General features: G+C 36.6%; 1 protein-coding gene across 3 annotated transcripts; it reads left to right on the top strand.

Annotated features, from left to right (window-relative positions):
* The first annotated feature begins 14,383 nt into the window (after positions 1-14,383).
* On the top strand, positions 14,384-27,069 carry LOC119083661 (tyrosine 3-monooxygenase). Of its 3 annotated transcripts, XM_037193441.1 has the most exons (9): positions 14,384-14,825; positions 18,577-18,688; positions 18,898-18,954; positions 19,039-19,110; positions 19,215-19,277; positions 21,187-21,673; positions 21,740-22,072; positions 24,932-25,058; positions 26,173-27,069. In XM_037193441.1, exons 1-9 carry the CDS (start codon positions 14,757-14,759, stop codon positions 26,578-26,580), a joined length of 1,728 nt encoding a protein of 575 aa, XP_037049336.1. In that variant the 5' UTR covers positions 14,384-14,756; the 3' UTR covers positions 26,581-27,069. The 3 variants fall into 3 exon arrangements, with proteins under 3 accessions (XP_037049336.1, XP_037049337.1, XP_037049338.1); XM_037193442.1 differs by lacking the exon at positions 19,215-19,277; XM_037193443.1 differs by lacking the exons at positions 18,898-18,954; positions 19,039-19,110; positions 19,215-19,277.
* Positions 27,070-27,297: the final 228 nt, after the last annotated feature.

Raw genomic sequence — 27,297 nt, 5'->3', positions numbered from 1 at the left:
AATTTTTTCAGTTTTTGCTTTGATCACTTGACAGCTCGCTCTCTCACGGAACTCACACGTAGTACTTTTTGTTGAGTGGAAATTTAAGGTGAACAAACTGTCCTGTTTTCTACATCTGCAGCTGTATTAGGGTCAATTCATTTTGCAAAACGCAAGCATGAAAAACGCATCGTGTTCACCTCGAATGGAAAATTACAAATTCCACTTTGAGTTGCTTTCGGTGAAATTTCCTATTTTCTCCCCACGTCGCTTTCTACATTCTGAAGAACTGTTTCGCCATCCCAAAGCTTGTCTTCCTGCTGAGAACAACACCGACATGGAATAACAACGATCTGATTGATGAGGTGGATAGTGAAATTAGATCTGCTTTGGAACACCTGTCGAATGCAACTCTGAATGACGATACATGGATCATGGCCTCACTTCCGGTAAACTCGGGTGGCATTGGAGTTAGGAGAGTCCAGGATACGGCTCTACCGGCATTCTTATCATCTGTCAACGCGTCTGCTCAACTTGTTAGTATGTAGTACGTTTCAGCACGAAAAAGGCTGGCAAGGCAGCGGAAGACAAAGCGAATAGAAAGGTGACGAAATACAGCGCACTAATCAATCAAGGCTATCTCTTCGTACCATTCGCCGTCGAGACAATGGGTCCGTGGTGTGCGGAAGCGATACGGTTCTTTGATGAATTGTCGAAGAAAGTTGCGATAAAAAAACACGAACCGAGGTCCGGCACGTTTCTACGACAACGGCTGAGCATTGCGATCCAGAGAGGAAATGCGGCGGCAGTCATGGGTACTTTCCGCTCTAATGATAAGATGGATGAGATTTTTTATATTCTGACGTAGTTTGTATAAATGCCAAATATTGTAATATCCGTTCAAATGCTGACGAAAATAAACTTATTTTTTCTCCCCTTGGTTAACAAAAAATATAAAAAATTATCGGTTTCTCGGCTCAGTCCTGTCTTTCATGCAAAAGCAGTCAGAACTATCACAGACGCTGTCTTTATCTTTCATGGACGCAATGAGATGTAAAGCAATCTTATACAGCAAAATGTGATCTGTCGATTAAAATCAGATCCAAATGGCGTAGAGATGCGAACATTGACTGTGATAAGAACCAGCAGGATATGCTCCTCCTGGTCATCGGAAAGTAATTTATCATCGACATCGACGGCAAAAAAACGATTGGCTGTTGTAGAGAATGTATGGAATTACATTTGTGCAACATCCGTTAATCCTAATCAATTTTTTTTTTGCTTCCAACTCCCTGCCATACACTCATAATGCGCTTAGATTGTTGCTGGATTGGATCTGAAGCATGAAAGAAAATGAAAATTCTTTATCTGCTGGCGTGTTCAATACATAATCCAATGTTAATTTAAAAATAATTTAGAATTCAGAAAATAATTTATGGTTTAGGACAAGTCACGATGGATTTAGAATTGTTTATTAGCGTAATTATTCGAAATAATTCACGCATCAATTATTTCAAAACTAAAAGCAGAACTTTTGTTTTGTTTGTAGTTGTATACTGTACACGTCTACAATTTGTGGTCGATTTTAATTGTAATTTTAAAGAGAAATAAAATTTAAAAAAATTATCTCACAGATCCGTGAAATTATACACAACCGTTTTATTCTTAGAATTGAAGGATATGAACATTATTTGAGTTAAAATTTAATAAGATTTTATCTGTTCAATATTTGCCTATATCCGCATTTTGATTAGGTGCGATGAATTGTTTCGATTCTTTTTTGTTCTGTTTAAATGTTTCCATTAATTAGTGTGTCAGTTTAACAGAAAAATTGAGACCGGAATTATTGACACGGTTTTTTGTTCGTTTTGGCTATTGCGTCGTTTTGCGACGACTTTTCGGTGTAACGACTGCAGATTATCGGAAAAATTTACAGATTCAGGACTTCAATTCTCATACGTTAGTAACTTTAAGAATTCGTAACTTGGCAGTTCTTATAGGATTTTATCCGAAAATAGGTTTCTTCCATCGTACGGTAAAAACGAATTTTGACAGGCCGAAAACAACCGACCGTCATCCATAGAAGCAAACATAACCGCAACTTAAACAAATTTGTTCGTTAAAACTTCAAAGTGAGGTTGTGTTGGCTTCTCTGTGGATGACGATTCACATTTTGAACGGCCTTGGAAGAGACCTTCCGTAACTCCAAATATTCATAACTTGACAGTTGCGTGCATAAAATCACATAAGAACTGTCAATTTACGAGTATTTCGAGAATCAGCGCCCACTGCGGTTACACTCGCAATCACTAAATGTTTTCACGCTGTATGTCCGCTGAAAATTCAGAACTTGAAGTGATTCACGATATTTTCATCTTCAGAGTTGAATAGTTATTTGTTCAACGATAGGAGAAAATTTGGAAATTGCATTTCTAGGACGACAATTCACCATTTTCTCGGCAATTCCCAATGTTTTTCATAACAAAGACATCCGAAGTTTCAGCGGAGGGCAGAAAATGACGAAAAAAAATGAACAGCTCTGGGAGACATGTCCTTTTTTACAGTAAAATGCATGTTAAACAAATTGAAGTACAAGATTTGAAATGAACAGATCAAAAATACTTTGATCGATGGAAGTAATAGATTCGACAATAATACTGGCCGTATGCTTGCCGTGTGTAACAGGACAAATGATTACAATATTTTAGTCCTCCCATCCATCTTAACACCTTTTGAAGTGGATTTACTCATTGTACCCGAAACCAAAAGCTTACCCACGCAATTGGTGTTATGGAAAAATATGAATCTCTGTTATTAAAACGTCATTCTTCTCGTTATTCATCTTGTTCTATCCATTATATTTACTAAATTCGTTTTCTAATTAACACGTTTTGCTCTCACGTGTTACAGTAGGTGATTTCCCTATCGTCGACCGTAATAGGGAGATTGCGATTTTCACTCTCATCATATTATAAGTTGGAAATTATAATCTCACTCTACATGTAAACTACTTTCTATGGAGAAGTTACTCATAATTTGTCAGCTTTTAGCTATAAGTGAAAATCGCAATCTCCCTATTATCAAATCTAATGATTGACCAATGCATACACGCGTGGCATTAACGAAATTATTCTCTGCCGAAGCTCAAAGGTCAACTTTTATGATTTTTCTCAAGATTCGCCAAAAATTTATTTCGTTGAACCATAACAACGCTATTAAATGTAAGCAAAACTCGCCGTGCTTGATTAACATAATTCTTCTTTTTCTTGACATGATACAATCAAAGATCAGTCATAAAATTAGATTCGCATCAGTGATTCAGAGACACATGTGCCATTTTATATTATTCGAATAATGTACCCGTTTTGGCTGTAAAATAAATATTACAAAAAAAAATGAATAACCAAACCACACACATTTCCACTGTGTTGACGCAGTAAATATTTTTGTTTACATTAAATTTTTATTTGAAAATGACCGGCTGACTGTTTTTAACCGCAATTTTATTAGAATTTCTACCAATTACGAAAGTAATGTCGAGTAAATTGATTTGGCTGCACCTTACGAATGTATTTGTTGTTCGACCTCTGGTTTGTTGCCATAGTAAAAAAAAATACCAGAATACTGCCGGCGAGACCAGCTCCGTTTCAAAATGAATTGCGCGCTATGAACTGAGATCTCAATGTATTGTCATTTCACTACAAAATTTTAATGAATACTTTCCGGGATAAGAGAGTAAGAATAATCCAACGAAATGGTCTTATGCTGCAGCCACTGTAAACATAGTTTAGTGGACAGTACAGAAATACTACTCAATATCCTTCAAAGTCAATAATTACCTGAGTAATCATGGGCGCGCGTTAGCATAGCGCCCGTGACGCAAGTCCTATTACTAGAAAAAATTTCAAAAAAATTTTTTTGTCGTAGACTGCAGCAAATATTGAAGTTCTACAATTCAAAGACAAATGACTCCAAATTACCATTAAAAAAAACTAGGCGTCCGTACGAGTTCAACGAGCTATCACACGTTCTTGCAGCTTAAAATTTGGCCACGCAAAAAATCTTCCAAGAAGCCCCATTTCCATACATTTTGGTCAATTTCAGTACTTTAAACGAAATGAAAAAATCCTACGTTACTTTGTTAGTCCGTCCGTCCGTCCGTCCGTCCGTGTTTCCTATCTTCTAAAGTCTTCTTTAGATTTTGTTGAAATTTTGGGAGTAGATTCTAGTCGTCATTCTAAGACATTCCAGAAAAAAAAATTTGGGGGTACCGGCCTTGTTTCGGAGCTAGGGCTCCTCGAAGTTCCCATATAAGCCCCATATAAGAACACCTTTAAGTGTGTGTGTGTGGATGGGTATGGTAGAACAAATTTGATCGCTTTTGGTAAGCTCTGCTCGCCTCAATTTTTTTTTCCTAAATTTAGAATTTTTTAAATTATTCATAATTTTTTACATTTTTTTAAATTTTTCTAAATTTTTTAAATTTTTCAAAATTTTTAAATTTTTCAAAATTTTTTTAATTTTTCAAAATTTTCTAAATTTTTTAAAACTTTCTAAATTTTTCAAAATTTTTTAAATTTTTCAAAATTTTTTAAATTTTTCAATTTTTTTTAATTTTTCAAAATTTTTCAAAACTTTTTCAAATTTTTCAAAATTTTCAAATTTTTCAAAAATTTTCTAAATTTTTTAAAACTTTCGAAATTTTTCAAAATTTTTTAAATTTTTCAAAAATTTTTAAAATTTTTCAATTTTTTTTAATTTTTCAAAATTTTTCAAAATTTTCTAAATTTTTAATTTTTTTTTTAATTTTCAAATTTTTAAAATTTTTCAATTTTTTCAATCTACTAATTCTTCCAGAAGAACTGATATCAGTCAAAAACACTCAAAAGAGTAAAAGTGACGCAAGTCCCTGTGCATACTTCCAAAACAACTAATATCGCTGGATGTGACGCATTCTGCGCTTGTACGCAAAAACTGTAACAGGAAAAATTTGGACAAAGAAATTCTAGAAACAAAATTTTACCAAAAAAAATTTGCGTCACAAGTGGCAGATGTTGAGGAAAGTACTTTTAAGAAATTTTTTAAAATGGGCAAGAATACGTCCTAATACGTCCGAATCATCTGCCACTTTGTGACGCAAAATTTTTTTGGTAAAATTTTGTTTCTAGAATTTCTTTGGTCAAAATTTTCCTGTTACAGTTTTTGCGTACAAGCGCAGAATGCGTCACCTCCAGCGATATCAGTTGTTTTGGAAGTATGCGCAGGGACTTGCGTCACTTTTACTCTTTTGAGTGTTTTTGACTGATAGATTAAGATTGGCTCACCTAGTATGTGTATATTACGTAGATGGAAGCACGGGGTTTCAGTGGGTTTCGAACATTTAGTTTTTTCATGTTGCAGATATTGCAGTATCAAATTCTGTCCAAGATGTGACATATTTGCAAGGTATTGGCCTTTTTCACAAAGTATAATCAGCGTAACCTTCGTAAAAACAATCTTGAATCTGACAAGAGCACATGTGCCAACGTGTAAAAAACAAATGTTCGAAACCCACTGCTGAACCGTGGCGATCCGCTTGTCAAACGGACAGTACATAAACAAATTCCATCACCTATTACCATCCATCGCACGATTTTTTAACTTTTAATGGGGCTCGTCCACCGAATATAACTAGGCACTTGATTGCAGCGCCACGCACTTATAGTCTCCCACAGTCCAAATTGAGTGACTGTGTTCACTTTTAATCGTGGATTGCATTGTGGAGATGTTCAGGCGGAGATAGCGGAAATTTTGTAGTGAAATGACAATACGTTTGCGATCTCCGCAGAAACCAAGGTTTCTGAAAGAACGTTGGCAGAAAGATCACTGCATTACAATCCATTAAAAGTGAACACGGTCACTCAATTTGGACTGCTGACTATCAAGGTTCTGAAAGAACCCTGTTCTTTCAGAACCGTGCTGACTATAAGGACGTGGCGCTGCAATCAAGTGCCAAGATTAATTCGGTGAAAATTACAAAATATAATCGTGCGAATTGACTGTGAAGAATATTGAGCAGTCTTTCTGTACTGTTCACTATAAATGTCTGCAGCATAGGACCATTTCGTTGGATTATTCTTACTCTCTTAGTCCCGTCTTAACTGCTCTAATCACGGTTCAACGCTGGTAAAGTTTTTAATTTTACACCAAAATCGACTGTGAAAACATGTCCCAGCAGATCAACAGTTCAAAAATAGAAAAAAATATATTTTATCATCGAGGGCAACCTATCAACACCGGCGCCTTATAATAGTGTATTTTTTTGATGAACCAACCGAGATCATGATTAATATAACGTTGAGGTAGGTGTGAGTAAATGCGAAATTTCTTTTGCGTCAAAACTTGTTTTCAACGTCACTCTGGTTTTATGTTATGACTTTATGCCTCGTGCCTCTCTGATGGGCTGGCATATATAGTTGTACGGTTTTTATGTATCACACGAAATACAAAATGTTTAATTTATGGAAATTCCCCGAATGTGTACGAGTTTCACGAGTAGGCACGTACAAGACGGTCCAGCTCTTTTGTTTTGCTGCTTTAAGTCGAGGCATTTTCCAAAATGACTAACCACTTTAGAATGGTGGAATTAGTTTCCTGATAGTTGGACATCTCAAAGTTCAAATAATTATTTTGGGATTTTTGTCGTGCGTATCGTAAGTTAATAAATATTAGTAAATGCTTGTAACGAGGTTTTGAAACGAAAACTACGGGGATGTGGGATTGTGCCCTGAACAACTCAACAGCGCATTGTGTATGTCTTCACATTGAATTATTGAATTGCAAGTTGTGGGTTCAAAACTCAACTGCAACACAAATAATTCGTTTCATCAGTACAGGTTGTTGTGAGGGATTCTTTTGAAAAAAAGCCTACCGAAATCGGACGCATTTTCTAGTGGACTTTTCTATATGTGCCTAGAAAGGTATTCGACCCTAGAAGCCAAAACCACTTTCAAAAAAATTCTTCGAAGTTTGTGTGGCTGGTGACAGGCATGAGCGCCGCCGAAAATAAGCCGCCGATTAAGCCGCCGCCGGCCATTTTTGAGCAAGCCGCGCCGCAGCCGAGCCGGTGCCAAAAACACGGCTCAAGCCGGCTTGAAACGGCTGGAAAATGAAATAAGGATTTCGAAAGGTGAATGGGTGAAATAATTTTGAAAACCGAGATTCCTGTTGATCCTAAGCAGCTCAAGTACTTTTTGAATTTTTTTTTTCAAAATTAAGAAAATTTTGAAAATTTTCTTGAATTTTCATGAATTTTCCAGAATGGTATATTACGTCCTCGCTTCTAAGTTTGTTGTTTTGGCAAGTATGACCTTTGCGGAACGAGCCGAAGGCGCACAATCAGTTAATTCACAAATTTGAGAAAACTTTATCGATCTTTGCGAATTTTCTCGATTTTTTTTTCTTTTCAATTTTTACTTGATTTTCGTGAGCTTTCGATTTCTTCTCGAAAACCATTTTCTTAATGAGTTAAATGAGTGTACTGGAGCATGATTTTCCATTTAGTTCAAGTTTTGAGGCAATAAAACTTGACGTGTTAGTGAACCTTAGACTTAGAGACTTGCTTGTAACAAGACCAGTTCCACTTGCACTTTGAACAACCTAATCTACCTACATTTTCGCTTTCCGTACAATTTCATTTTCATGCTTACTAGTTCGTTTTCCATGAATTTATCTAAACGTTTTTATTTTGAAAAAAAATTAAAAGGAACCTCCTCCGGCCGAGCCGTTTTAAGCCGGCTCAAGCCGACTTTTTCGCCGCCGCCGAGGTTTCTCCGTCGGCGCTCATGCCTGGCTGGTGAAAGGTGATCAAAAACCGAAAACCTGCACTTTTCTTACAAAAAATTCTCCAGTTACGCGAGCCGTACAGGGTCGTGTGGGGTGTCATTAGAAAGTACTATTGAGCCGAATAGGGACTTATTAGGTTTAAAATTCATTGACACTGAAATATGTGCAGTTGAAGTTTTCAACCGAAGACTTACACTGTTCTTACTGAAATTTCTCGAGGTACACAAAACGTACATGGTCGAGTGGGGTATCATTTGAAAGGTAATTTAATGTGCTTTTGGACCAAATATGGATTATGAAGTTTGGATGCATGTATGATGAAATGTGTACACCCAAACATTTCAACTTCTATTTCATCTTAGATGCATCCAAACCACATAAAACCCTATTTGGCCCAAAATAATTTTGGAGAGATGACATTTCTACACGGCGACGGTCCGGCCAATATTGTTCAACACGACAACATTCAACAGGTAGGGCGATATTATCGTCAACAGAACGATATTGTCGTTTTTTTAGTGATAATATTGTGTCTGACGATATTGACGGTGTAGAAATGTTCCGCTACCTCTAATTTTGATGATCATAGTTCTTAATATTATAGATCAAAATGTAAACGATCAATTATGTGTACGACTTCCTTCAGTGAATTTTAACATAAACAAAATAATTTGGAAAGTTTCCACAATAAGAAATTAACAAAAGATTTTCCGGCCATCATTGCGAGATAAAAACGATTCGTAAGTTATTAATATTTAACAAAATTCCGTTACGGTTACTTTAAACGATCGATCACATTTATTTCACTTTTTTTTTCTTACTCGTCCAAGTTCACGACCTTTCATGAAAAAAAAAAGTTTTAATTTTCAAAACGGTTTAATTGCATCGATTAGCATAAAATCCTTCGATTTATATACACAAAAAAAAACCGGTGATATGTTGCATTACGACGGCCGATTTAAACTTGAGATCATATGATTTTGTAAAGCGTTCGAATTTTCTTTTGCATTTTACGTCCAACACATTTTACAGTCTTAATCAGTATTCGTTGATCTGCGCATATATACATCACGAATGAAATGGAAAAACAACAAAAATGCATTGCAAGCCCAAAAATTCGATTGCATTTTTGTATTTTGTATTAATCAGGGTTTACGCTTGAGGTAAAACCTCAAGTAAAACCTTACAAAATCGAAAACGCATTCATTGCCCCGGATTCAGAAATCAACTTTTATGGTCAGGAAGTGAGGATTTAATTGGGCGCTGTGATTGGACTTTCGTCCCTCTGTATAGAAAGTTGTGTACGTACCTGTTTGGGACGGTCGATTCGAGAGGTAATTTCGCTTGTAGCCCGCCCAGGTACGTAAGAGTCATGCTACATGCTACATGTGTCGAAAACCGTACTTTTCATGTTCGAAGACGCACTACTTTCGACGACCTCAGTATTTTACATACCAAGCGATAAAAAGGTGAAAAGAAGAGTTTTCGTGTGAATTTTGTTGATCCGAGGCGAAGTTGAGGTCAGTACACACACGAAAACGAGACTTTTCATTCTTATCCCGAGTTATGTGATGGATTTTACATGCTGAGGTCGTCAAAAGTGACGCCTGAAACACGAAAAGTGCGGTTTTCGACGCATGTAGCATGTAATTCAATTACATGACTGGGGATAAATAGATGACAAGTCTCGTTTTCGTGAGTTTATTCACCTCGGCTACGCCTCGGATCAACAAAATTCACTCGATATCGCGACTTTCCATCCTTTTGTTTCCTTTCGAAAACAAAACAAAAAACTTGACCGAGGGGTTCCTCGCCTAACAAGTCTTCTTCTTGTTTGTCTATTCGACCAAATTATACGCTTCACGCAAATACATATTGAATTCGCATCGAAATATCCACGAAAATCAACAAAATCAACGAAGCCTAAATCAATTTATTTTTACGACTTTTGCTGCTGCTACTGCTGCTGGTGGTGTTGTGTTTGCATTTTATGACGGTTTTTATTGAACAGCAGTTCAATGATTTTATAAAAATAAGTTTTCATGTTAAATTAATATACAAAATTGTACAAATTAACAATACGTCGAACTAGAACGATTAATAATTTTATCGATGCCAAGGTAATTTATCATATTTTATTCGACTTAAAATGTAGGAATAAATGTATAGACATGTCGGTATACAAAGCATATATCGATAACCGCGAGTGCTGTGCACATAGATTATTATTATGTGTGAACACACTTGTAACGACCGGAGATGTAACATTGGTCTTTTGGTGTAAATCTCATTTGGCTTTAGATGAGCTAGTCTACAATAAATGAACACATCGTATTTTGCTGCAAAGGCTAAAATCGATAAGCTACGGACAAATGTAAGTTTGCCTGAATGACGAAGAGCAGCCCTCTTCGGTTAAGGTTAGTGGTAATCAAAGCTCGACGATATGACCACAGTTGGTTCTTTAGTTGCAAAAGCACACGATTCTGCGTTCAATGCATCGACAATTATGCTGGGCTTTCCATTGTAATCTGATATATACCAAAGGCTAAACAACGAAAAACGAAGCAAAATTGTCGATCCAATAAACCAACGCACTTCAAGCAAAAGGGTGCATAGGGGTCAGCTGCAGAAAGTACTCTATTTTTAAAATGTTTTTACAGTTGTGTGACACACTGTCGAGTTTCAGTACCCTATTTAGAATACCACTCACGCTTTTTAGAGTACCACTCATGCTTTAACTGCATAAACGCAAAGTTGTTCATGTGCTTTTGGCCTTATTCGGAGGTCTTTCAGATTGGCAATATAGGGGTTGAGTTGTGCCATACGATAACAAATAGTCTTAACCTGTTACAGACGGCTGTCATCTGTTATCGACAACGACAGTAATAATAAACGACAAGCTCTGACTAAATAGTTCTTATAAAGCAAAAAGCAAGTTCAAAACAAATGAAGTAAAAGATTTCTGAAATCAATCTATGAAAATCTTCGATCAAATGAAGTACTAGATCAGATAGTAAAACTATTAGTATGCTTGCCGTCTGTGACAGGTTAACAACCACACTCCTGAAATAACCTTTATGGCGTGGCTGAGCTGGACTTTTGTAAAGCTCAAACTTCGGAATCCTTTGTTGTGATCATTTCTCTATTGCCTACGTTGGTTTTGTAAATGCAGTCTGCTTATATCCTTAATATCTTATCGTTCTATCCTGAGGTTTAACGATACAGAAAAGATTCCATTGTATACACTGCGTCTGCACCCGCAAGACTTAACATTGAAAGTGCTGACTCTCGATTAACTCAACAGTTAGATGGAAAAGGTTTTTGGTGAGGAAAACGGCACAATCAAATAGCAGTTTAGAGGAATGTAGTTTTACCTAGAGGACCGTCGGTCGTACATAGTGATTGTGACGGGATTTTCCAATTCAAAATTCCCAGAACATTTTTGAATATTTAAAAAAAAGTTTATTTAATCTGCATCAGCTGAGATTGTTTATGTAATTGAGACGTCTCATTATACCTGAATCATTCAAAATGCCATTATAATTGCACACGCACATCAGAATCATATCTAGATATTTTATGCAAATAGTCAAGCATAACATGTGTGTGACTGAATGTTAATGTTCTAAACGTTCTACTCGTAATCTGAGGCAATTCCCATCCCATTCATAAGTTTAGTAGCAAAAAAAAGTTTTTTTTTTTTTGCAAAAATCATCGATGATAAATATTGCGATTCCCATTAATTAGCATAAATTCATAAAAGTAGCTCGAAACCAGTTCAAAATTCACGAATCGAAAAAAAAAGTGGCAATTATAACAAACAAATAATCATCAAATGTCCAATGTATATCTAACATCAAGAGTGGAATATTAATTTGCACAAACATTAATCGAGGGGTAACACGCTTTCCTTTTGTGTGCCCTGGCAATCCGAAAATATTTGGAAACTTTGACCCCTAAATCATTTTTGGAAGACCGAAAAAGCTGAATTAGCAGACCTCAGTCTAGTATTAGTTTTCTGCGTCGATATAATATACTGTAGATAATCAGACACGAAGAACGAAATTTTGGAAAGATTCGAATACGAAATACGAATCACAGCACAAAAAGAAGAGAAAGAGGAAATTGAGAAATGCAAAGTTTTAATCATTTTCAAATATTTGTATGACATTATTTCGCGCGCTTTCTCAAAACGTAGGTTACGTTACACATACATCCATATGATCTTTCCGCATAAAGTTATTTTGACATTACTTATCTACCTATATATTATATCGATGGTTTTCTGAGACTCAGGCATCCATAACATTTTAGCTTTATCGAAACGTTTTGACGTAGTATCGGTATGCGGTAGAGCTTTTTCTTTATCGTTACAAAAAGTATTTCGTTAAAGTTACAATAACGAAATCCTTCTTCGGTAAGGCTTAACTCCTTATTAAAGGAATGGGATCCGTTTTTGGTAAAGTTTAGCGTTACATTATTGAGCGGAAAGCTTGTGAAATGACATATGAAACAAATAGTTTTTGTCAAAAGAGAGAGAGAGAAAGAATGTAAAGTTATCGAAAACTTATTTTCCTTTACTAGGGAGAGAAAATGGACTTTCCGTCCCTAGGGAAAAGTGTTTCCCTCCTTCGTAAAGGAAAACGTCATGTTACACTTTGATATTTGATATTTCGTATCACGTTGAGTAAAAGTGCCTCGGGCTAAAGCCGATACGAAATATCAAATTCCTTCTCTTGTGTAGTAATATACTATTTGTGCCTGACGATCATAATTCGACGCTTTTCGTCACTGCACTGAAAAGTTCAATCAACGGACTGTTTATACAGCTACATATGTGCGTCCGAAAAAGTAACTTTGTCTGCCGGTAAAGAAAGCCAACAATGGAATTTCATATAAATTTTTTCGGCCTCCTCAATCGAATGTGACAAGTAAAAGTGAAGTTGTTGTAACTCGTAACGAAAAATCCTATTCTTTTCAGCTTTTTTCGCATTGTCATAAATGGTCAAACTTGCTGCCAATTTTCTTTGATCGATTCATGTCAATAGAGAAAATTTAGCAGTGTGATTAACCTTATTTTCTCCACTCAAAAGGCTACGAGAAAATGACGTTTTGATGACGCTTTGTCTATTTCGTCTATGTTCTCCCCTCTTATTTTGATAGTGTAGAAATTCGAATTTCCATTCCAAACTGTCAAATTTGTTTTTGTTTTGAAGAAATTTTGAACAAATTGATGTTTCCTTCACTTGGTAAACAAATAACTATATATCGCACATCATAGTATACGGCCATTGTAGGGATCCTCAACGTTATGACTATACAAAAAGTTCCATGTTGTAACGTTATCGTTCGGAGTTGGAGGGACATTTATAGCAACGCTAAAGACATTTAATTCAAAAATTTTCCATTTGTTGTACTGTCAAGCTTGACAGGAGAACAAAAGAAAAATTTAAATTTCGCGTTTGGAACATTTTATAGGACGAGAAGAGGACGAAATAAGATTGACATTTTAGTCCGTAACAACAAATCTAAGCGAAGTCCATGCAATCGTAATTTATGTTCGAAGATGTGGATGGTCCTGTTGCCCCTCTCATCTAAATTAGTGTCATCTTAAGCGATCCAAATACATTTTTATAGAAATTAATTCATCTGACTTCATGTCAAGAGCAATCGATATGCAAATTATTTTAAAATTCGAATCACACACAGCTCTTAAAGCGATTCGCAATTCAAATAATGAACACTCATCATCATCATGAATGGACCGTAGCGAATTAGTTCGTCAAATATTTACATTGATATAGAGACGTAAAGTTGTAAACAAAACAAAAAATTAAAAAAAAAAACATTTTTGCACTCTGAGGAAAGTCGTAAAAAGAATTTGGAATTTTTTAAAAAGATGGTTTTTGTATTCAAAAAAAGATGTTTTTTTGTTGATTCGGAAAAGGGGAAAAACACTAGCGACGTGAGTGGTGAAAACCCAGAATTGCATCGCTCTCAAATTACGCACATACACACGACATACACCGAAATTCATATTCTACACATGGGAATGTTCATTCTGTGTGTGCTTTTCATTTTACCAATTCGCTAAAATAATGTGTTGAACATTATATGAGCGCGTTGATTCACCATCAGCAACAGAACAATGTTCTTCTTAGCAAATTAATTAATTGACTGAGAATATGCCTGAGTGTGAAGGTATATCAGCCGCTATACAGACGATCTAAGAACAAAATAATTTTTTTTTTATTTCGATTTTTATGTTTACCTTTATGCCTTTTATTATGCTTTAGCGCTGCTCTGCACCGTTGTGTGCGTGTGGTTTTGTTTTTGTTTATATCTATAGATATAAATTCCCATTCGTATAGCCAATCATCGTCCGGTATATATTTGTGACGCACGCGTGACATCATATTCACCTCGTGCTGTCGCAACACAATGAATGGAAAGGAGTTGGGATTGTTGTTGGATACGAGCAAAAAAAAAATTTTGTTGGATAGGTGGTAGGGGTCTCTCATCGAATATATTGTTTAGACTCGGCAATCGGTTTGGTATTTAAAGTCTTTGCAAACAAGGAGACTCATGCATTGATTTGCTTGCATTTGCTAAGAGAATTTGTCGTAATTATTTTGCTTCGTCAAGTCAAAGTGATTTTATTTTTCATTTAATTTCATTTATTGAAAATAAAAAATTAAAATTTTGTGGACAAACAGGCTTTCAGTCACAAGCCAGTGGTCGTGTAAAATTTGAAACAAAAAAAATCCAAAGGAGCAAATTATAGACACAAATTCTAAAGAATTTCTCTGAATTAAACGAGAAATTTTGAAAATTTTAAATTGTAAAACAAAGCGCAGTGAATCCTAAAGTGATCAGGCAATTTAAGCTGATTAAAAACCAGTGAAATTTATCTTTTGTGTTAAATTTAAATAAAAAAAAGAAAATTTGCAAAAATGATGGCCGTAGCAGCAGCTCAAAAAAATCGCGAAATGTTCGCTATGAAAAAATCTTATAGCATCGAGGTAAGTTAAAATAAGAAGATAACAAAAATTCAGATCAAGAACTTTGTCTCAGAAATTTAATAATTTCATTTGTCTCGGACAAATTCATCTCCAGAACTTTTCGTTAAAATTTCCAATTCTTTTCCTTATTTTCACCATTTTCTGATAGTTTTGTTTCGACTCTTTTTTTATGTCTTTTACCCACCGAAATCGATTCTCATTTTTAAAATAATTTTTGAGAATATCGCAAACATAAAGAGGCTTTGCCTCTGACCACTTTCAGTTTTCAATTTTAAATCCTCGTCAACGACTCGCCATTAAAATATCAGAGCAGAGAAAATAGCGCTCTTCATATCAAAACATTTTGTCAAAGTTCTGACCTCCCTTTTTAAACTAAAACTTTTTAAATTTGATTCGAAAATCTCCCATCTACTAATCTCTGGCCTGGCATGAATTTCAACTTCACAGATTCATTTCAATTATAACAAGCATCCAGAGCTTAATCCATTGTTAGCACTTCGAGCACTAAAGTTCAAAAGGCTTTACAAGCTGCTCACATAAAATTCAAATGACTCTGAATTCGTTAATTTTTTTGTGTGATTTTATTCCACTCTGGCGCTTATGTCCACTTGAAAGTGCATATCTCATATAGACAAAATCATAAACTGTGAAGGACTGAATTGTATTTGTATATAATAACCAAACATGTAATTGAGTGACGATTGAGCACCTGTCACCCCCTTTCAATAATAATTTTTCGATAAAAGAACCGAATTGTAATTGGATCTACCTGCTAAAATGTTATGTTACTGATTGTGACATTAATTCATAGATTGCGAGTTAATCGAGCAGTAAAATATTTCGGTGGCGGGACATTTCCACACCGTCAATATCGTCAGGAACGATATTATCGGTATTTTGGACGATAGTATCGTTTTTTAGACGATAGTATAATCAAAAAAACGATAGTTTCGTCCAAAAACACGATATTATCGTTTAAAAACGATATTATCGTTTTTTTAAACGATAATATCGTTAAGAAAACGATAATATCGTCCTGAAAATATTTTAAAATTTATAATTTTAGACGATATTATCGTCCTGGATGAAATTTTTTTGGACGATAATATCGTTTTTTAGACGATAGTATCGTCTAAAAAACGATAGTATCGTTTTTTGGACGATACTATCGTCTAAAAAACGATACTATCGTCCAAAAAACGATACTATCGTCCAAAAAACTATACTATCGTTTTTTAGACGATACTATCGTCTAAAAAACGATAATATTGTTCCTGACGATATTGACCGTGTAGTTATGTCGCCTCATCATTATAATGGTCGATTTGCACCCGGGAGTGAATATTGTAATTTAGACTATTTGCACCCGGGTGTAAATAGTCACTTCGTTCTTAAATTTGTGCAAAGTAAAAGAACGGCTCACAGAAACAGAAAGATCCCAATTGTACAATATTAAACGCACAGATCTCGAAGAGTATGTTACGTATGCTCCGAAAGTGATGTGTGCGTCCACACAGAAAGTAAATGGATATTTTCCAGCGAAAGTAAAAAAAAATTTTCATTTCTTACAAAATAAAACCTACGACACACCACTCTGACCTTCTTAATTCACTAAATATTGATTACTTTCGTTAAATCAATATTGATCGTTGAATAATCCATAATACACCCAGAGTGTAATTATAAAGAAAATAATTTTTACAAAATTAAATTGAAAAATAACAAAAATGTAAAGTTCTTGTACATCATCACGTACACCATTTCCATCTCCACACCGACTCACCGCCGCAGAGTAATAAGATTTCTTAAGTTAAATCAATATTTGATCACCGTTTTTTTCTTTCAATCAATTTTATATGGCAAAATGATTAGTCGGTCATAAAAGTACGGTAAAAAAAATTTAAATCAACACACGAGTTATTATGCGTCGATCATATAATCATTCAACCAACCGTTTATAAACACATCGTCGACGACGTAAAATAAAAGTTTTAACTCAAAAATTGGGATACTAAAAGCCAAACACACAGACAGACACTGCAGTTCCACTGCCAAACGTCCAATCAATCAAGGTTACAAACTACATTTTGCTATTAATTTATATCCGAAATTAAAAATGCAACATAACAATCAAGGTCCCCACCGTCCGGAGCCACATTGTGCATATAATCTTGATTCGATCACAAGATCATAAACGTTACACAGGCTCCAATGGAAAAATGACTCTTTGAATAAAACACAAAAAATGCATTTTACTGCCTGTCACATGCGTAAGTGTTCCATTACGCAGCAATTTGCCGCTTGCGGAAATGATCGATTACAGGTCGGACTATTTTGGTAATCAACTCTCGCAAAGAATACATCGGATGCTATTACTTCATTACTTCGGAAACAACTTTGTAATACTCACAGAGTCACTCGTGTGTTTTTGAGCAACATACTGCGGTAACTGTCTTTTCGACAATATTGGGGTTGAATACCTGGCCTCGGCTCGGATATAGAAACTATACATTTGTCGAAAAGGCAGTTACTGAAGCTTGTTGCTCAGAAACACACTTGGGAGTTTGCCTTTATCCCAAAATTGTTACGTCATGTAATCAGTTACTTTCGCAGCATCCAATGTAACCTACTATTTGCTTTACACACTCGATCCTCAGAACGTACAGTAATGTTAGCCGGACAGACCACACGACCATAATGTTTACCATTTCTTCTGGGTCGATGGAATTGTGCCATACGTTACCCTTGGTCCACATTACCGACTAAATTTGAGCTTAATTCGCAATTTGATTAATTACACATTAGGCGAACGCAAAATTCAATTGGTTTATCGCTGACGTTGACCATTGACAAAGTGGAGCATTTAAAGTAAATCAAAGTTTTTTAAAAAAATGCGTACGCTTCTCAGGCATCAATAAAACACTTTTCGTTTCGTTTTCAATGTCAACGAACACAAATTCTTTTTTCTTCATTAATTCAAACACGCATGGAACGCCGTCATGATATTACCTTATTGTGATTAAACTATGAAATTCTGAAACAATTCCATTTAATTAAGTGAATAAAATGTCGTTGTCGATGTGTTAAACGGTAATTAATGCTAAGGTTGCGCATTGATAATGTTCAACTTACAACTTGTTTCGAACCACATTTTACACACCAGTTTTCAACGCGACAGATGATTCAGCGACAATTAAGTGGAGTAAAACGACTGAATCAATTTCGTTGGAAACAATGCAAACATTTCGGTTAATAACATTTTTGTGACTCATCAGGTCACTCAATAAATCATTTGATTGAGTGCAATCAGGCATAATCAGCGCACTGATGTGCACTTTATTGCAATTCAATTTCCTAAACAGAATTGATTTCTGTCAAAGAATTTGGGAAACTTACAGAGAGTTTTCAGGGAATTTCTATCAAGATTACAGAGGAAACAAATACGAGAGGGAAAGTTTTTATTGAAAGACCTGGCTGGCTGATGTGCCATACAAATCGTTTTTTGAAAATTACAATAATTGACGGTGTTCTGGTGTTGGTTTCAAAGCGATGGAAATAGACCGAGTTCTAGAGTTCCATAAACAAAACTACCCCATTTTCTGTCCCACATTTTACGATGAAAAGCTATAGATTTGAAAAATGACAGCTGTCAAACTCGTCAAAAAGTTACGGATTAGACCAAAATTGTTAATTTTTTGCCCTCAAATTTGGGACAAAAAAAATTGAAAATTTTTCTTTCCGTACATTTCAGAATGGATATCCATCTCGTCGTCGTTCGCTTGTTGATGATGCTCGTTTCGAGACAATCGTTGTGAAGCAGACCAAGCAATCTGTGCTTGAGGAAGCCCGTGAAAAGGCTAACGGTAAGTTGGAAATTCTTTTTCTTATTTTCTTATACTTATTGCCAGCATGGAAGTTTTTTTTTAACTTTTTTTACAAAACAAAATAACTTTCACGTCGTTTGTTAATCGAATTTTTTTTTTTTTAATTTTTGGTTGGTGTTTTGTTAATACTTTTGGTTGGAATTTGTTGTAAAATTCGATGTATTTGGCAAAAAAAAATAATGAAACAGACACAGCATTAGAAAACTGTGTCATTCAAGCTCAAGTTGACCATCAAGTCCCTGAAGGTAGAAATTCAAATTTTCCGTTTTAGTTTTTGAATTTTTATTTTTAACCGGAGAATTTTTCTGATTTTCTTCTTTTTTTATCAGTTGAAAATATTGAAATTGAGATTCAAAATGAGGAACATGAAGCGTCCGAAGAGGAAACGGTTGTTGATAATGGTAATTTTTTTTTAGTTTGCATGTATAGAAGGAATTTGTTTTGTAAATATTTTTTTTCTTTTTTTCCTTTTTCTCTCATTTATGTTGCATGGTAAAATGTTTAGTTGAAATTGAAGCAGCTTATAAAGATGAAGTTCATGATCAACACTTTAACGCCGAATCCAAAGGTAAATTGTCTATTTATTGTTGGTTTTGTTCAGGGCTCGTTTGGAGAATTTTGATTCCGAAAAATTCAAATTTCTTTTTCGGAATTTTCCGGATGGTTTTCCCAATTATTCCGCATTTTCCAGAATCAAAATTCCCCAAAATCAGCCCTGGTTTTGTTACGTGCGAGTGTGTGTGATGGATAGCGAAGGTGTTTTGGCATGAGAGAGATGTTAAAGTACACACTTGACACAATATAATACACGCTCATTACAACATAATACACCGCAACACATCCATCATGTCAGAAATTATTATTTTCTGGAATGTCGGGTCGTTGAAGGGAATTCTCTTCACTTCACTCAATCGAAGAACAATCGATTGTTTGCCTGAAATAGCTTTCAATATGACTCGAATATGAGCTAATCAAGTTCAATTTTCAATCGGAATGAATAGAAAACGTCTGTTCGGTTGACTTACCATACAATTTATAAGACAGACCAGCATAACCAGACATTTTCTGTAAAGATGACTCTTCTCCACGGTCAATATTGTCCGAACGATATTATCGTTCGAAAAACGATATTATCGTTCGAAAAACGATATTATCGTTCGAAAAACGATATTATCGTCCGAAAAACGATATTATCGTTCGAAAAACGATATTATCGTTCGAAAAACGATATTATCGTTCGAAAAACGATATTATCGTCCGAAAAACGATATTATCGTCCGAAAAACGATATTATCGTTCGAAAAACGATATTATCGTCCGAAAAACGATATTATCGTCCGAAAAACGATATTATCGTCCGAAAAACGATATTATCGTTCGAAAAACGATATTATCGTTCGAAAAAACGATATTATCGTTCGAAAAACGATATTATCGTTCGAAAAACGATATTATCGTTCGAAAAACGATATTATCGTTCGAAAAACGATATTATCGTTCGAAAAACGATATTATCGTCCGAAAAACGATATTATCGTCCGAAAAACGATATTATCGTTCGAAAAACGATATTATCGTTCGAAAAACGATATTATCGTTCGAAAAACGATATTATCGTTCGAAAAACGATATTATCGTTCGAAAAACGATATTATCGTTCGAAAAACGATATTATCGCCTGAAAAATGATATAATCGTCCATAGGATGATAATTATCATTTTTCGAACGATAACATCGTTCGTGAAGATATTGACCGTGTAGAAATGTCCCGCCAACTATTTTCTACAGTATCTACAGGATTACACCTACAGAGTTGGAACAGGTTCATAACTCATACATGATAAAGTTAACCTGGATGTACCTGTCAAATCCGACTTCCTACGAGTCCCACCCCATCAACGTAATTCAACAGATGAATATTTTGGCACTTTTCATGAAACTGCCATAGCTTAGGTGCTTATTAAGCTACACAAATCCGATCACAAACACCCACACACACACACACACACCATAAGACTGACCATAAGTCAACCATAAAATAAAGTGGTTATGAACTTATACGCTCCCATCAGCGACAATGTTTTACGATGAAGGGATTTATATTTCTATTCGACTCATTTCTACCATTTCCATTGTACAGTTGGGAAAAAAAATCTTTTTTTTTCTCGTGTTCACATCATCATCATCATCTCCATCTCATTCATGTATAGCATGTATATGGGAACATATAATGTGAGGCAGCCACAGCGTAAGGTATAAAACCCAATGAATTTATTCCGACGCATTTCTCTTACATTTATGAAAATATAAAGTGGATTTTAATGGAGGGTGAAAAATTGATTTTCTTTTCCTTTTGTCAATTCCTAAAAGCTTACACTTTAACATTTCACACCGAATGGATGATCGACTGTTCAAACTATTCTAGCCTGTACGTCTCTCACTCTCTCAATACCCAAAAATTTCCATTCCATTTTAGATGAAGGTTTGACTGAAGAAGAGGTCGTTCTGTCCAATGCCATTGCTGCCTCAGCCGAAGCCGAACAGGCCGTTCAACGTGCCGCATTGATTGTTCGTCTTCGTGACGGCATGAGCTCGTTGGGCCGCATCCTGAAATCCATTGAGACACATCACGGAGCCATCGTCCATTTGGAATCACGTGCCTCGCGCGAAGAAGGCGTCCAGTATGATGTGTTGGTCAAGGTGGATATGTCGCGCGTGAATCTGTTGCAATTGATCCGTACACTGAGACAAACCAAATCGTTTGGCGGCGTTAATTTGGTGGCTGAAGATAATATCAGTGTGAAGGCACCGTGGTTCCCAAAGCATGCATCCGAATTGGACAATTGCAACCATTTGATGACCAAATACGAACCCGAATTGGACATGAATCATCCCGGATTCGCTGACAAAGTCTACCGTGAACGTAGAAGACACATTGCAGAGATTGCATTCGCCTACAAATAGTAATGACGAACTGTCTTGCGCTTCTAGCGAAACGGAAATTAATCCTTTTCTCTTACAAATCGCAGTGGTGATGCCATTCCCCACATCGACTACACCGACGTTGAGCACAAAACTTGGGGCGCTGTTTTCCGCATCGTTTTGGATTTGATGCCAAAGCATGCGTGTGCCGAATACCGACACGTTTTCGCCAAATTGCAAAGCGAAGGAATCTTCCGCGAAGATCAAATCCCACAATTGGAAGACATGAGCAACTTCTTGCGCAAAAATACCGGTTTCACACTAAGACCGGCCGCTGGCTTATTGACCGCTCGCGATTTCTTGGCTTCGTTGGCTTTCCGAATTTTCCAAAGTACCCAATACGTGCGACACGTCAACTCACCGTACCATACACCAGAACCGTAAGTGCAATATTTTCGATTGATTTGTAACAAAAAGAAAAAAAAATCGTAACGTTGGTGACATGGTTGCCCGTTCACAAACGGTTGCTCTGTCCACGGAAATTTAATTTGGCTAAATGCAAATCATTGAACAAAGAGCTCAAAGAATGATTCGATGAAAATAGATCGGAATGTTCGTTAAAAGCTTTCCATTTTCCAATTCCACAGCTGAATAATATTCTTTTGTCTGTCTGTGAAATGCTCTCGGTCTCAATGTTAAACTAATTAGCAAAGTTTCTTTTCGTCTTTCCGTCTTTCGGTTCCCACTTTGTCATATCAAATGGAAACGGAAATTCTTTGATATAATTTGTACGCCAGAAAAGACGACGTTCGAGCATAACGTGTACTTTATGCCATATAGGCTATACAACAGGCGAAAGCGTTGCAATTGAATGAAAATCGTAATACCTCGACAGCGAGTCCAGTCTCTGCCAGGCAAGACGAGATGATTATTTTTTTGAAATTATTTTTCAAATTCAATTTTGTATCCGATGCGATCGAACGTTTCCAACCCTCCGATATGCAAAGGATTCACGGGATATGTTTACACATATACTTATAACAAACGATATCAAGTGCCACTTGATTGACCCATTAACCTCTAAAGCAAATTATTATTGGAAGTAGAGGTGTGCGGGCCGATGTTTTTTTGAAGCCCGTCCGGCCCGAAGCCCGGTCCGAAATTCATTTTTAAAGCCCGGCCCGAACTGGCCCGACGTATTTATAGCCCGTCCGGCCCAAGCCCGATCGGGCCGGATAAAAACTCGGACGGGCCGACATTTTCGGGCGGCCCGAAAGCAAATTTCATATAAAAAAGTGCGCGAAACTTTGAAAATCGGGCCAAAAATTTGATTTTTTAGGTCCGGTCCAAGCTCGGCCCGACAGATTTGAAGCCCGCCCGGCCCAGGCCCGGTCGGGCCGGATAAAAACCCGGGCGGCTCGACATTTTCGGGCGGCCCGCACATCTCTAATTGGAAGTTTAGCCTCCAGAGTGCCTCCAGTATGTTGTTGTTGTTGTTGTCATTATTTACATCTCCATTTTACGATTATAAATCAATTTTCTCGTTTGTTATAACGTTCAATTAATAATTGTGACACATTTGCTTCCGTTGATTTTCCAACACGAAACTTTGCGACGATATTGGGGTTGATGCTATACGTAAAGACAATATGTTTGCTGTTGATATTTATACAGTATGCAAGAAGGCACCGCACTACTTGACTATATCTTCGCACTTTATGATAAAATAATCGAATTGCTGGCATGGAAATTGCTTTTCCTGTACGCTTTCTGGTAAATTTCCTTTTCATGGCCATCAGAGATCAAAAGACTCGCATTGATTTTGTGTCATACGTGAGGTGGTTTGAAAGCGAATCGTTTGTTTTGCTGTACCGGATACGAAATTCGTGTGAAATAAGAATGATACTGTCTCAGACTCGCACTGACAATCGAAGGGAGTACAGGTCTTATTGAGGAGATCGTGGTCGCATGCCAAAACATTATCAAATAATTTGTTGGATCCTTTCCGTTTCGCTTTGCATCGGAGCTTCATACAGACCTGTGCATCTTCCTGGTTCGTCTCCAATGAATTTCATACTACTCCCATCTCTGGCTAGTTCGTCGGCTTTTTCGTTCCCCAATATTCCAGAATGTTTCGGTACCCAAGCAGGCGTGACTTCATTGACTTCAGTGACTTCTACCTATGAGAAACATTGAAGAACTAAACCTGATGAAATCTTGAATTCTTTTCACGACTCTTCGTCCGTGCAAATCAACACTCTCTTATCCAGCACGGATCATCTCTTGCACACCTTCACATATGTGTATCACTTCAGGTTGAAACACGGTAGTGAACTCTCCCATAGGTAATTCAATTCCTCTGAGTATGCTCCAGCTCCCGTTCCTTCTTCCGTCTTAGATCCATCTGTGTACATGACTAAATCTGCCTCCACCGCAGGCACTCTGCTTTCCCATTCAGACCGGCAAAAAGTCGTCTGTGCCTTGTGTAATATTTCAACCGGCAAGGCAAAATGTACCAAAAGAGACCACTTTCAAAAAAAATTTATTGTCATTCGAAAGAGCACATTAACTTTGTCTAGAAACGCTATTAAAGTGCTGGATCGGGAACTTCGTCGAGGAGGCATCACTCCTTGAAGAGGTGGAATTTTCGACTTTCAGCTTCTATTGCTCTGCGACCAAATGACCGAGAGCAATAATTTTTACATGGTTGTTCTTAGAATTTGTTCCCCTACCGATTCCAGTTTCAAATACTGGTCCAGCAACTTCCGCGGAGCCAGGCGACGATATTCCTAGTTCTCAGAAACGGCTCAGCGGTTGCGCCTGCAACATGTGCCGTTGGATAGTACACGCCCCCCCTAACTCAGCTATGAAAAGAACCGAGATGGAAGTCGACATGTTTATTTAAAGTTCGTTCAGCCCCACCGTGGTAATCTTGCACAGAGAGAGTAGTTGACAGTGTAGAGATTCGTCCAACGAAATAAATTTCCTTTTTTTTCTGAGCTAATCAAATTTGCTATTTATAGTCACCGTCACCGTTATCGTCATAGAACTGTTCTATCCCATTTCATAATTCGATTTTCATTTTTCCTCCGCTTTAATCAGCTTATAATAAGCCCCCATGTAGTCAGAGTTTAAGCGAATTTCCTTTGAAATTGATATTAATCTCAGCACTTATGGGAGCTGGAAATGCATTCAATATACGAGAAAGCAATTTCGTTGCATTAAGAAGGATCAACTCTCAAATCACTTGCATTTTAACAAAAAAAATTAAAACCAATTTTATTGTTGTTTCATTGCAGCGATTGCATCCACGAACTATTAGGTCACATGCCATTGTTGGCTGACCCAAATTTCGCACAATTCTCGCAAGAGATCGGACTTGCCTCACTCGGTGCATCGGATGAAGAAATTGAAAAACTATCCACCGTAAGTATTGGATCGATACATATATTACCCAACAGCAGCTCGCTATATTTATGGTCTCATGTTGCACATATATGCAAGCACAAATTAAAATCCGCGCACGTCTTGCTGCATTCGAATAATTATCTAGAACGACATTCGAATGGTTTTCGATTGGAGACCAGTCAGTGGAACCAATAGAAGTGTTGTCGCTTTTGTAGAAAAAGTAGTCTCTAGTTGAGCAACGATTCGTTTCATTCGTGAAGTTCATGAACACGCGTTAGATTGTTCATTGTTTTGAATAGATTGAATATATAAGACGAAGTGCGCTTGTAACACCGCGGTCGGTGTGTAGCATACATTTTGGATGCATAAAAATGTATTTTCTGCACCAACAGTTTCATGATCGAAGGTCGTTGTTGTTAGATTTCTTGTATTTACACCGACTAGCGATGAAGTTCAAAAACCATGCGCATGTTCAACCAACGTTGATGTAGGCTAAACTGCACAGTGCACAATCGACTGAAAAGTCACACAAAATGCAAGCACATTGAGCATGTGGCGCATGTGGTTTTTTAGACCGGACACAATGGTTTTGCATTGTTTGTAAATGATTAGTCACCATTTAGTGATTGTTGGAAAAAATTGAAAGGAAAAACAAAATGTTTTAGCTAATTAACACAAGGTATCGATAGTTAGCGAACCATGGCACTATATCGATTTGATGTAATGCATTTGATTTTGTTCGGCCGGGTATACCGAGTACACGCAGATGGGTACTCTAGTATTTCAAATTTTGATCATTTTGATCGACGAATTCATGCAGATTGTGTTCAACTTCAAATGCCTTGGCCTTGCAAATTTCTTATTAGAATCGAGATTAGAACACCCAGATCAACAACAGAATTAGCGACACGATCTTTGCAACCGTTTCTATCTTAGAGACAGTGCAATACAAGTTCATAACTCCTCGGAAGCTTTAAAGAATTACTTTTGCCAACATCAAGCCATGGCGACGACTAAGCTAGTCATACTCTATTGCATGTTGAAGTCTAGCGAATCATAAGCGAAATGAAATCACTTTTCCATGCATAAAACATCAAACCAAATTGTTTATTGTTCCTTTCCCCCTTGCCAGGTATACTGGTTCACAGTCGAATTCGGTTTGTGCAAAGAGGCCGGATGCGATGACGTCAAAGCATACGGTGCCGGTCTGCTCTCCTCGTACGGTGAACTGCTAAACGCACTCAGCGACAAACCGGAACTGCGTCCCTTCGAACCAGCGTCGACAGCCGTTCAAACCTATCAGGATCAGGAATATCAGCCGATCTACTATGTGGCCGAAAGTTTCGAAGATGCCAAAGAGAAATTCCGTCGATGGGTGTCCACAATGTCGCGTCCGTTCGAAGTGCGTTTCAATCCACACACCGAACGCGTTGAAGTGCTGGACTCGGTGGATAAATTGGACAATTTAGTATCACAAATGAACACAGAAATTTTACATTTATCCAATGCGATCAACAAATTGAGACATCCAGTCTGTTAAGGAGAGTGTGGGAGGCCGAGAGCTGCGCAGAAGGCAGTGGAACGGTGATGGGACATTCCGTTTCCAGATTGTTATTAATTTTTCGTGAATTCTTTTTTCGGTCTTTTTTTCGGGGAGATGAAAGTTGACCCGGAAAAAGGATGTGAAAAAGAAGATGCGAAAAGGTCTCTCCCACTTTTACTTATTAAATGTAACCCTAATTTATTGTTGGACCAAAAAATATTCATCACAATTAAGTATAATCTCACTCTCTCTCTCTATAGATATTTATCTCGCTAAAAACAAAAGCAAACAAAAAAGAGAAAAAAAAAATTTAAATTTTAGAATTTAAAATACGAAAAATGAAATGTTAGGATGCTAGTTTTAACACTCGGACGGACACACAAAGAGAAAAGGATATGACGGACGGCGAGTCGTATAGTTAAACTGGCGGCGGCGGCTTAAGTGTCGGCTAAAGTCAGTTTAAAACGCTGAAGACCTGAAAGAACTCAATTTTTTAGACGGACAGAGAGACGAAAATATGAAGAAAATTTATTGATTGTGAATTGTATTATTATTGTAATTATTTAAGTAAAAATATTATATAAAATGTACACGTAATCGAAATTCAATGCATATAATTTATCGCTCTAGAGCTATCTCTCTTATACCATTACATACACATCTATCAACACCTTCAATTCGACCATCTTTAAATTATTGGCGCGCAAATTCATT

Source organism: Bradysia coprophila, unplaced genomic scaffold (assembly GCF_014529535.1).
Source record: "Bradysia coprophila strain Holo2 unplaced genomic scaffold, BU_Bcop_v1 contig_70, whole genome shotgun sequence".
Taxonomy (NCBI): Eukaryota; Metazoa; Arthropoda; class Insecta; order Diptera; family Sciaridae; genus Bradysia; species Bradysia coprophila.
This window is presented reverse-complemented; position numbering and strand designations above follow the sequence as displayed.

Excerpts from the sequence above, each read along its gene's own strand:
- LOC119083661 (XM_037193441.1), top strand. The coding sequence starts at position 14,757 with ATGATGGCCGTAGCAGCAGCTCAAAAAAATCGCGAAATGTTCGCTATG. Across the intron at positions 18,689-18,897 it reads AGCCCGTGAAAAGGCTAACG|ACACAGCATTAGAAAACTGT; the intron begins GTAAGTTGGAAA and ends ATAATGAAACAG. Across the intron at positions 22,073-24,931 it reads CCGTACCATACACCAGAACC|CGATTGCATCCACGAACTAT; the intron begins GTAAGTGCAATA and ends GTTTCATTGCAG.